The sequence below is a fragment of the Sorex araneus genome, chromosome 3, assembly GCF_027595985.1.
Source record: "Sorex araneus isolate mSorAra2 chromosome 3, mSorAra2.pri, whole genome shotgun sequence".
In the NCBI taxonomy this organism is placed as follows: Eukaryota; Metazoa; Chordata; class Mammalia; order Eulipotyphla; family Soricidae; genus Sorex; species Sorex araneus.
This window is the reverse complement of record NC_073304.1, coordinates 148,308,454-148,321,307: the sequence shown is the minus strand read 5'-3', so window position 1 is coordinate 148,321,307 and position 12,854 is coordinate 148,308,454. Positions and strand designations below refer to the sequence as shown.

The 12,854-nt window shown below is 41.3% G+C and overlaps 1 protein-coding gene across 3 annotated transcripts in view; it reads left to right on the top strand.

Annotated features, from left to right (window-relative positions):
• The window catches only part of WARS2 (tryptophanyl tRNA synthetase 2, mitochondrial), a 112,126-nt gene that overhangs the window by 75,450 nt on the left and 23,822 nt on the right, over nucleotides 1-12,854 (top strand). For all 3 annotated transcript variants that reach the window (XM_055133810.1, XM_055133811.1, XM_055133809.1), the window contains exon 3: nucleotides 12,137-12,217. In XM_055133810.1, coding sequence (XP_054989785.1) covers nucleotides 12,137-12,217 — 81 coding nt within the window. The remainder of the gene's footprint in view (nucleotides 1-12,136; nucleotides 12,218-12,854) is intronic.

Here is a 12,854-nt window from a genome sequence, read left to right as displayed (position 1 = left end):
GGGCAGGGAAGGGGAGGTGTGGCAGAGAGATAATGCAGCGGTTAGGGTGCTTGCCTTACTGATCCAGGTATGCACCTGACCCAGCTTCTATCCCTGGCAATCCATATGGTCCCTCGAGCCTGCCAGGAATGATAACAGATCACAGAGCCAGGAGTAAGCCCTGAGCATCACTCAGTATACCCCAAAACCCTAAGTAAGTAAAATATTTTAAAAGATAATAATGGAGGGGGTAGGTGGATCACCAGCAGTGCTCAGAGGCCACTCCTAGCTCCATGCTTAAGAGTCACTCCTGGTAGAGCTTGGGGGACTCTGTGGGTCAGGAATTGAACATCGGCCTTCTCCCAGCAAAGTATATAGCCCAGCCTATTGCATTTTCTCCGTTCTAAAAATAGTTTCAGCACAGAGAATAATACCACAAACATTCATGTTTCCAATGCTAAGGGTGAATACTGTCAACATTTTAAAACTTGCTCTGACCCTTTTATTTAAATATGTCTATGTAATAGAAGACTACTTTAATCTTTTTCCCTGTCTATTCTCTGATTCCTCCACTCTTCATTTCTCTCCTCAGTCCCTTAGCAACCAAAATTTTAACTTGGTGTATATTAATTTTACCATTTTTAATGTGTAATTCGACAAACCATACATATTAATTTGGTTTTTAATTCTTTTTGTATAAATGGTGCCCATTGTAGTGTTTTTTTGCAATTACCGTATTCATTCAGTAACATGTTTTTGACATTCTCTCATGGTTTTGTTTTTATTTTTTTTTTTGGAGGGGGTTACACCCAGCGATGCTCAGGGGTTACTCCTGGCTCTGCACACAGGAATTACCCCTGGCGGTTCTTGGGGGCCCATATGGGATGCTGGGAATCGAACCCGGGTTGGCCACATGCAAGGCAAACGCCCTGCCCACTGTGCTATCACTCCAGCCCCCATTCTCTCATGTTTATACAGACAAATCCAGCTCATGTTGTATTAAATGGTTTTATATAAATACACCAGATTTTATATGGATATCCCCCTATTGATAAACCTTTCGTTTCCTTCATATCTTTATGTTTTTTTCCTTTTGTGTCACACCTGGTGGTGCACAGGGGTTACTCCTGGCTCCGCACTCAGGAATTACTCCTGGCGGTGCTCAGGGGACCATTATAGAATGCTGGGAATCGAACTCAAGTTGGCCGTGTGCAAGGCAAATGCCTACCTGCTATGCTATCGCTCCAGCCCCGCATATCTTTATTTACAATTGTTTCCAAGCACTTACTGTTTGAGCCCTCATATTCCATCACTATCATTATCATCTCAATGATTATTGATTTGCTTATGAGGGCCCAGTAACATCTCCATTCGTCCTAGCCCTGAGATTTTAGCAGCCTCTTTACTTGTCCTTCCCAACGGTGCTGCATTAGAGGCTTCTACGGGGTCAGAAGAATGAGCCCCATTGTTGTTACTGTATTTGGCATATGAATATGCCACCGAGAGCTTGCCAGCCTCTCCCGTGTGGGCAGGAAACTCTCGGTAGCCTGCCAGGTTCTCTGAGAGGGAGAACTAGGCTATAAGATGTTGAGCAGTTGCAAAGCAGCCTTGCGCTTCCTGGAATTTGGATTTATAGTCTCTGGATCTTAGCCATTGATGAGATTACATGGCGCTGAGGGCAGTTTGTGGGTGTGACTGCCTAGCTACTGGAAAATTGGGGATCTGGGCAGAAGAGGCCCAGTCCCAATCCTAGCAGGTTTGGAGATCTCAGTTCCAGGTCCCACACACCTGGGTTCCTCTGCCGGTTCCTTCATGTGTGAGGCTAATCTGAGCATGTGGAGAGTGGCCTTGAGCATGGCTGTGGCTGAGTTCTAGAGGTCTTTGGTTGTCGGGGCTCTGCTCAGGGCGGGGATGGAGACTCAGCCCACCCCCTCTGAAGGGCCCCGGTGAAGACAGCCAGGTGCGGGGGCAAGAAACTCTGCCCTCATATTCCATAGATGAATAAAATAGGCAAAATTTTGCCACCTTAGTACTTGCATTCTGTTGGATACCAATAAATAAGTAACATATGCCAAAGTATATCAGAGAGTGATGAGCTATTAAGGGGAAGTGGGAGTGGCACATTTCTATTTTAAATCCAGGTAAACTTCTTAGATAAAATGATTGTAGAGTTACCAATAGGGGGCTAGAGACCTAGTACAGAGGTTATGGAACTTGCCTGGCATGGAGCTGACCACAGTTCAATCACAGGTACCACGTGGCCCCCCGAGCATCAAGTGCAGCCTCAGAGGCCCCAGAGCACTGCTGGCATGTCATCATTCCTACCACTGCAGGGCCCAAGCAGCACTACTCAGACCCTCACCTTGAACTGCTGACCAGGTTGATGGAGAATTGCCAGGAGGACATCTTGGGTCTCCTGAGCACCACTTGGTAAGCCCCGTCCCCAAAGCAGAATTCATGTCGTGACTTCAGGTGAAGGAGTTAGCTGGTGTGTGTGTGGGGGGGGGGGGAGAGAGATTTCTTCTCAGAGAGAATTGTTTTTTCAGAGAAAAGGTTGTGAGGTGAGAGTTTGGTGTGTTAAGGGAACACAAGAAGACCAGTCAGTCTGGAGAAGAGAGGAAGGGGGAAGGAGATAAATTCAGATCACAGATGAGATAGGGTTGATGGAAAGGGATGAGGATATCTTGTCTCATTATTTGAGAAAATGGGAAATTCAGGCTTTGAAGGAAACAAATGGCCTGATTTATGTTTGGACAGTGTCATTTTGGCTGCTGAGCTAAGAAAAGACTCTCTGGGAGTTGGGGTGGAAATGGAGAGACCAGGGCAGAAGTTAATAGTAATCTAGGTGTCCATGCTGGGTACCCGAGACCAGAGTGGATGCCGCCAAAGTGGTGAAAAGTGGTAAAATTTTGAATGTCTTGAAGGCAAGAGCGAGATTTGCAGATCTGGTAGAGAAGGACTGTGAGAGAGAAAGAAGAATAAGGATTGACTGCATGGCTATTTGCAGAAGTAATGGCAAGGAGAATGTTGCCATTTTCCTTGAAGGGATGACCACTGTGGACAGAAGAGCCTTGGGAAATAGGATCAGGAGTACTGTCTTGGATGGTGTGTTAGGGATGTCCATTGGAGAGCCACGTAAAGATGCTGACAAGATGGTGTTATGAGTATGGGGTTCAGCAGGAAGTCTGGCCATTACAGATTGATAAATCATCATTTGTAGAGATTGTGTTTGAATCCACGAGATAAGGTGCAGACAGGGATTGAATATAAAAAGAGAACAGATACAAAGAAGCATGGATGGGTTCCTTGGTGTCTGCAATGTTAAGAGAATGGGGAGAAGTGGATGCATCATACAAATTGAGAACATAAACTATTGGCATAAGGAGGAAAACTAGAAGAATGAGGGGAAGGCAAGTGGATCAAGGTGGGAAGAAATAATCAGTTATGTCAAATGTTGCTAAATATGTCAAGTGAGAGAATAAGTTTATCTTAATCATGTGATTATAAAAAAATAGAGAATAAGCTTCTATTATCTGTTGCCAATAGGGATTTAGTCAAGTGATAGAAATGAAAACTTTTTTGGAATGGGTTGAAGGAGAGAAAGGGTAAGTCTCATCAGACACAGTGGTAGCTCTGGTTTCTTCATTTCTCTTCATTCTTGAGAACCTCTTCTCCCCACTAACTGCCAAAGTGCCAGTATTCCTGCCACTGTAGTCCACTGAACCTCATCTCGTTCAGCTCACCACCCATTTTGTAATCTCAGTTCTGTGATCAGTCTAAGGGCTTGCTCTCAGACTTTGTTTGCTTTGTTCTTTTAAGTCACACATGTGAATGAGATTATCTGTATTTGTCATTCTCCTTCTGACTTTTCACTCAGCATAATGTAGATTATATCTTTCTCATAGCTTAGTATTTAATTGTGTGTACATATATATTTATAACCTCTCTTTTATTCATTCATCGTCATTGGACATTTGGATTATTTTGAATCTTGGCTATTATAAATTGTACCACAATGAACATAGGTGGCATGTATCTTTTTTTTTTAAATTAATGTCTTTTTAAATTTTTATGTCCTTTGATAGAGACAAATCTATAAGTGCTCAAGTCCCTTATACAATAATGGTATAGTTTTAATATAACTCATACGTAATCCCCCAAATTTTTTCAGTCATGTCTAGATTACTTAGAATTACTAATACAGTGTATTACTAATACAATGTAAGTGCTTTGGAAATAGTTATTATATTGTCTAGGGAACAATGGCAAGGGAAAAGCCTGTTCATATTTACTACAGACAGAACCATCATAGGCCTGACTATACAGTGCATATTTTTGGTGCATGGATTTAAATACAGACAGATGGATACAGAGGCTCATCTATAATTTATATATATATCACCCAGTTCATTCACTTAAAATGTGCAGTTTAATGATTATGACTTTTAATATATTAGAGTTGTGCACCCATCATAATCAATTTTAGATTATTTTGTTGTTGTTTTGAGGCCATGCCTTGCAGTGCTCAGGGCTTACTCATGGCTCTGCCCTCAGGGATCAATCCTGGGGGGACTTGGGGGACCATATGGAGAGGCAGGATCAAACCATGATCCAGTACATGCAAAGCAAATGCTCTACCCACTATGCTAACTCTTTAGCCGAATTTTAGAATGTTTTCATCTGTCCATAAAGAAACCTCCACCCATTGGCAGTCTCTCCTCACTGCCCCCCACCTGCTTTCTCGTCATCTCTGATCTGCTTTGTCTTCTATGGCATTTTCTTTCCTGAACATTTTGTACAAATGGAATCATACGAGTATGATTTATTTTGTGATTGGCATCTTTCTTTTTTTTTTTAATTGAATCACCATGAGATAGAGTTACAAGCTTTCATGGTTGAGTTACAATCATACAATGATCAAGCACCCATCCGTCCACCAGTGCACATTTCCCATCATCAGTATCCCCAGTATAACCCCCCTTTCCCACCCTCCCTCTGCCTCCCTGGCAGACAATTTCCCCCTTATTCTCTCTCTATTTTTGGACATTATGGTTTGCAATACAGGTACTGAGAGGCTATCACATTTGGTCCTTTATCTACTTTCAGCACACATCCCCCATCCCGACCGATTCCTCCAACATCATTTTTTTAGTGAGCTCTTCTCTAGCTGCCTTCTCCCCGCTGCTCATGAGACAGGCTTCCAACTATGGAGCAATCTCCCTAGCTCTTGTGTCTACTGTCCTTGGGTGATTGGCATATTTCAGTTAGCATGTTTTTAGTATTTATCTGTGTTTTTTATATTATCAGTATTTCATTCCTTTTTATTGTTAAATATTTCATTGTATAGCTATACCACATTTTGTTTATGTGTTCATTAATGAACATTTGAATTATTTCTATTTCTTATAGACCATGTTGTTATGAATGAATGTCTGTACAATCATTTTATATGGATGTTTTCAGTTGTTTGGCTATATACCTAGGAGTAGAATTACTGGGTTAAGTGGTAACTATGTTTAACATTTTGAGAAATTCTTAAACTATTTTGGAAGTGCCTACATTACTGTGCATGAGAGTTCCACTACCAATGTATAAGAAGTCAAGATTACCTGCTTCCTTCCCAAAGTTTATTGTGTGTTTTGGGGGGATAGGTGAAGGGGGCACACCTGACTATGTTCAGGGCCTATGCTTGACTCTGTGCTCAGAGATGATGTTTAGGGGGTACTTGGGGGACCATTTGTGGTACCAGAAACCAGTTGGAGGCCAACTATGTGCATGGTGAATGCCTTAACCTCTATACTGTCTCTGTTTCATTATCTGTTTCTTTCCATCTTAGCTATCCAGTGAGTGTGATGTGGTATTTCAAAGTGCTTTTGATTTGCATTTTCCTAATACAGTGATACTGAGTGTCTTTTTATAGGCTTATTTGGACACTTATCTTAGGGGCAGGGGCATACCTAGAGGTGCTCAGGGCTTCCCTCTGTTCTGTGCTCAGGGGTCACCGCTGGCATGTTTAGGGAACTGTATGGGATGCAAGGGATCGAACCCAAGGTGGCCACATGCAAGGCAAGCTTCCTGCCTGCAGTGCTATTGCTCCAGCCCCAAGTCTTCTGTATGAAAAAGAAAAAATATCTCTTCAAGTTCTATGCCAAGTTTCAATTAGTTTTTTTATATTTTTATTGTTACATTTTGAGTTCTTGTATATTTTGTAGTTTATAAGATATTAGAGCATATATGTTGTAAATTATTTCTCATTTTGTAGATTGTCTTTCACTTTCTTGATATTGTCTTTTAAACCATCAATGTTTGTGATTTTTATGAAACAATATTTTTTCCATTGGTTGCTTATGTTTCAGACATATTTAACAAATCTTGCTTAACCCAAGGTTATAGAGGCTTACTCCTTTTTTTTTTAAAGAAAATTATCATTTTGAGGGGGCTGGAGCGATAGCACAGCGGGTAGGGCGTTTGCCTTGCAGGCGGCCGACCCAGGTTTGAATCCCAGCATCCCATATGGTCCCCTGAGCACTGCCAGGAGTAATTCCTGAGTGCAGAGCCAGGAGTAACCCCTGTGCATTGCCGGGTGTGACGCAAAAAAGAAAGGGAGAAAGAAAGAAAGAAAGAAAGAAAGAAAGAAAGAAAGAAAGAAAGAAAGAAAGAAAGAAAGAAAGAAAGAAAGAAAGAAAGAAAGAAAGAAAGAAAGAAAGAAAGAGAGAAAAAGAAAGAAAGAAAGAAAGAAAGAAAGAAAGAAAGAAAGAAAGAAAGAAAGAAAGAAAGAAAGAAAGAAAGAAAGAAAGAAAGAAAGAAAATTATCATTTTGAGTAGTTACATTTGGATGTAGATGCATTTTGAGTACGTTTATCTTTCTTAAGGGGGGGTCCACCATCATTCTCTTGCATGTAGATATATACAAAGATAGTTTTCTAGCATCATTTATTGAAAAAGTACTTCTTCCATTTGAATTATCTTGGTATCCTTTGGAAGCCAATAGATACATGAAACGTTTCTGAATTCTCAGTTCCATTCCATTGAGCATATGTTCCCAAACTTATTTCACTTATCTCCCCTTTTCAGAAAAGTCACTTTGTGCACTCCTGAAAATCTACCTTCTTCTTTAAGTGAACAAGTAGAAAGCACCCCCCAACTCCACCCAAAGCTACTACTGAACCCCTAGGTCCTCCTAGCATCCCCAGGGGGTCATAATTACCTAATTTTCAAAACACTGATCTGTAGTGTCTTTCCTAATATCGGTACTTCATTGCCGTGATCACTGTAGTATTACCTTGATTGATTTGGGGGTGTTGAACCAAAAGTGCATTGCTGAACTAAATGCTATTGGGTCGTGTTTTGTAAGTCTTTATATCTGTGGCTTTTTTTTTTTTTTTTGGATCACACCCAACGATGCCCAGGGGTTCCTTCTGACTCTGTACTCAGGAATTTCCCCTGGTGGTGCTCAGGGGACCATATGGGATGCTGGGAATCAAACTTGGGCAAGGCAAACGCCCTACTTCCTGTGCTGTCGCTCCAGCCTCTCTGGCTATATTTGATTTGCTAGTGTTTTATTAAAGTTTTTGCATCTTTGACCACGGGGATGTTAGTCTATACTTTTCTCTTATTGTGATCCCTTACCTGGTTTTGGTGTTGAGCTGAAACTCACCTCCTAGCATGAGTACAGGCAATGATGATTAAGCAGAAATTTCCAAATCCTTTGATCCCATATCTTTGGACCTTTGCTGATTTACAAAGGAACTCAAAAATAAGCCCAAGGCAAGAGAGCAAATACTCAAGTCTTCCAGGGATACGTGTTATCTGTGCAGGCCTGAGACCTTCTAGATGTCCAGAAATACTTAAGATTCCTTCATGGTACCCAATGGGAATATCATTTCTCAGATTTTCTCCTTACAATTTTGGCAAGCCCAACCAGCTGTAAGATTAAATCATTGCCGGTGATTATTTTTGAAATATGTACTAAGGAGAAGGCTATTCCCACTGAGTGAGTTCTAGGTCAGGTCAAATAACAAGTCCTGCTGTTGTAGAAGTTCTATTTACTCAATATCATGGCTGTAATTGGCTTTTTCACTGCACTCATTCAGGTACAGGTAAAGTGATATCACATTGTGACTTTAATTTGTATTTAATGCATTTGGACAATTTTCATAGTTACCTGTTCTTTTTTCTTGTCAATTTATAATTCTTTTGGAATATTCATATCAATATTTTTTCTGCTGCCTTGCAGATATCTTTCTCCACTCTAACTAATCTTTTTCTTTTAAATAATGTTATGTAATAAAGAGAAGTTATTCATTTCTTTATAACTTAATCAAGATTTGTTACCTGTTTAATAATTTTTCAATCTTACTAAAATTCCTGGTGATCAATGAAAATTTAAAATAAAGTCAGCTAACTATAATTTTTTTCTAAAAATTCTTTTTTAAGCATTCTTTAGTTATAATAAGTTAACATAACTCAAGGAGAGCCAGTATTTTTCCAAGATTATGTTTTCTAAGCAGATGTTCTCTTTCATTCATGAAAAATCAATATCAAAACTTATGCTATTTCAGAAGATCTTTTGTTTCATCCTGTGAAATCTGCCAGCTCTGTTGAGTTTATTTCCTTTATCATTTGACTTTGGTTTGGGGTTTTGGAGACATGCCTGTTGGTGCTCAGGGTCCTGGGAAAAGATCTCTCCTCGCAGTGCTCTGGGGACTGTATGGTGCCAGGGATTGAACTGGACCTACCATATGAAGAGCATCCATTGAGCAGTCTTTTTTTTTTTTTCCTTTTGGGTTACAACCAGTGATGCTCAGGGGTTACTCCTGATGGTACTTGGGGGACCATATGGCCATATGGGATGCTGGGGATTTAACCTAGGTCATCCGCGTGCAAGGCAAATGCCCTACCCGCTGTGCTATTGCTCTGGCCCTTCATTGACCACTCTTGCTGGCCACTGTTAGGTATATTTCTATCTCATTTATTTCTAATTATCATGTCTTCCATTTTCAGTAGAGCCCATGAGGTATAAAGTTTCCCTCCTCTCCACAAGCCATGTCCTTGCCTCTATTCCCCCCACACACACACCTGTCCATTTTAGAGAAAGATGTTTCATCTCTCTCGTGTTGGGATAGGTAATGAGAATGGGGGGAAGGAGCCTCCTGTTCAGGGAACACCCAAGACTGGAAAGCGAGAGTGTTCAAAGAACATGGAAGTTCTGCACCACTTCCTACCTTGCCATTCACACCTCTTTTGTCTGTCTTTCTTGAGATACCACCTTTATAGTAAACCAGTACTCCAAGAGATGTATAGTACCCATGTTTTAGAGAACAAAGAATATTGATTCACCACAATTTCTGTGAGAACAAAGCCATTGTAGACAAGATCACCACAGTCATCACAGGTCCCAAGACAGAGCCTAGTGCCCTGGAGACTAATGACGTTCAACAAAGATTTATTGACTAGGTGCTTTTCTTTGAGTATTAAAAACAAAGCAAAACAAAACAAAACAAAAAACACCTACTCCAAAGACAACTTCATTTTATGGGGATTCTTGTTTTGTTAGCTCTAATGGGAATGTGTTCTCACTGATGACTGGAAGCAGCTTAATCCTCTTATGTCCATCCGGGTTACTGTTTTGTCTTATAGCTGTTCATTTGCAGCAGCAGTTAGCAATCTGCATGGAGAGAGGTGTTGAAGTCACTGTCTCAGTGAAACCCAACTGCCTCTTGGAGAAAAGAAGACATATTCAGTCCAGCCACTTGCAAAACATTAAAAATGATTCCGTGTCAAACACATGAAAAACAACTGTTCCTTTCTATGACTTGAGGGGGAAAATGAGAAACTATCTTTCACCAGAGGGCAGTTCCTTGCTAGTAAAATAGGCGTGGGATGATTCCATTATGCTCCTTTGGCAAACCCACACCAAAAAAAGAAAAAAGCACTTTTAGGGCCACTTTTCAGAGTTGAAATCATATGAATGCCAAAAAAAAAAAAAAAGCCACAATGGATTAAGTGCTGGGAATCCATCCCGAGGACCCAGAAATCGGATGCAGAGAATTTTGATTTTAAACCATCACTTAGAACCTGACCAGCATTCAAGTGTTGTTGAATAAAACCCAGTTGTTGCCAGGCTTTATTACCTGATTAAATTTGGTTAAAACAAAACCAACTTGGAAAGAAGGTTATCTTTTCTCATTTGCTGAGCCTCTCCTTTTAACTTTTTAAAAATTAAATAAAATAAAGAAGGATAAAGGAGAAGTGGAGAAGAAGAGCTTGAACATATCTAAACACATTTGGGATGGTAGAGTGATACCTAAATTTTAGGTCACCCTAAATTGAATGATTTAATCTTTTAAGTTCAGTATCTTCTCCACTGTTTACCTGTAAGGTAGCTGCTTTCATATATTCAGAAGTTGTATGGAGAGGATTTGAACATGTGTAGTGTGTGTGTGTGTGTGTGTGTGTGTGTGTGTGTGTGTGTGTGCTTTCTAAATCCTGGCTTGTTACGCATATGGGGTCATGTAACTGAATGTGGGGGTCATGAAAAATTTGGCAACAGTAAACGGTTTCTCAGTGCTCAGTGACCAAAAGTTAATTCAAATCAACCATGTAATGAATTCAAGGTGTTCCTGGCATGCTCGCCCATGTTGCATTTCTCAAGTGAAAAGGGCTCATAAGTGAAAGTTTAAGAAACCCTGTTCTGAAGAACCTTTTAAATATTATTTTCTGGGGCTGGAGCAATAGCACAGCGGGTAGGGCATTTGCCTTGCACGCGGCCGACCTGGGTTCGATTCCCAGCATCCCATATGGTCCCCTGAGCATGCCAGGGGTGATTCCTGAGTGCAGAGCCAGGAGTAACCTCTGCATTGCCGGGTGTGACCCAAAAAGCAAAAAATAAATAAATAAATAATAAATAAAAATTATTTTCTGGGGGGCTGGAGTGATAGCACAGTGGGTAGGGCATTTGCCTTGCATGCGGCCGACCTGGGTTCAATTCCCAGCATCCCACATGGTCCCCTGAGCACCACCAGAAGTAATTCCTGAGTGCGGAACCAGGAGTCACCCCTGAGCATCGCTGAGTGTGACCCAAAAAGGAAAAAATTAATTATCACCTGGTTTTGTTGGTTCTTGGTTGGTTGGTTGGTTTTTTGGCTTGGGGACCACACCCAGCGGTGCTCAGGGCTTACTCGTAGCAGTGCTTGGGGGACAATACAGGTTGCCAGGGATGTAGCCCAGGCTGGCCATGAACAAGGACTGCGTGCTGTACTGTCACTCTAGTCTTGTCTGTTTTTGTTTTTAATTTTCACTGGGCCCCCAGTCCCTTGCCTTCCTTTTTTCCTGTTGTTTTTGGTGCTTGCCAAGCGTGTGGTGGTGCTCACAGCTCACACATCCTACCCTGGTGCTTACTCCTTTTTCCATTGTGGTACTTTCTAGGAGTCACACCCTTCCTCCCACACTCCTGGCTGAAGGGTGGCCAGAAATCAAAACTAGTTTGCAGCCCTTGGGAGTGCGCACAGCAGACTTGCCGGGCAGAGTAGCAGCATCGCCAGGACTGCACCTGGTGCGTGCAGCAGCACAGGACATGGACCTCGGCTGCGGGAGCTCTAAGGCACCATACTGGCCACACATCACATAGCCCGGACAGTTGAACATGTTGCCATGGGCACATACAAACCTGTGGCTCACACTTAGCATAGCTTCACTAACACAAGTTGCAGCACTGGTGTCTGTGTTGAAGATGAAATATACATCACAGGATATAATGAAACCCTCTGTGTATGCACAAGACACTTGTTAGGGAAGTTTCAAAGAGGATTTAAACACTAATAACATATTAGGGTTTTTTGTGGAAAGCTCTGTGTTCAGGGATTACTCCTAGCAGTACTCGGGGGACCATGTGTGGAGCTGGAAATGGAGCTGGGCTTGTCCAGGTGCAAGGCAAATGCCTTAAACCCTGTACTCTCTCTTCAGCCCTCATTTTATAGTTTTTTTTCTTTTTTTAAGACTTCACCTGAAATTTGCTACATTATGAATTAGCCTCCTTCACTTGTTCCTTTTTAAGTTGCCTTGATTTAGGGGAACACAGTCATTAAAGGTAACATCTATTGTCTATATGCCAAAAAAAAAAAGACCACTTCTTCTAATGTTCTGTTTCATTTTTCAGGTGTCTGAACATGCACAGTTGAGTTGGATCCTTACCTGCATGGTCAGACTCCCTCGACTGCAGCATTTACACCAGTGGAAGGTAAATGCCAAAGATGTGATTGATAACCATGAGAGTTCAGTGTCCTGTTATAGCTGTTTTTACGCCAATCTGTTTATTGTTATGTTAGACTCTGAAAATCCTAAGTTTATTGAGTCTCTCTGGTCTGCTGTTCAGAGTGGTTGGAATCGCCTCTTTAATTTTTCTGCCTCTATTAAATGAAAATCAAAGGGCTTTTCAAGATACCTTCTAACTTAAAAACTAAATCAAAATATCAAATGTGTTAGTTACTTGATCTCATCTACATATGGTTTAGTCTGCGTACCTTTGCCTGGACTTGGTAATCTCTTGGTGGCTACCATATGACAATGAGCAAATCATCTTAATTTCTGGATCAGTGGTACTCTGCTGCCCTGTCCTCCGGGCAGTGGCTGGCCGTAAGGTGAGATTGTTTTCATTGTGGAGAGAGGAGACGTCATTCACTTAGCGTTTAAACAAGTGGAGTCCAGGCAACAGTTCAAACCCACAAAGGGGAAAAAAAGAAAATAGGGCTATAGTATTCTAAGAAGTTTAACTGAGAAAGAGAAATTGGATAATTCAAAGTCGTTTGCTTCCTTTTATTTTTGCTATTGGATAACGCAAGGGTAGGTAGCCCTTGACCACGTCAATGCTAATTTCA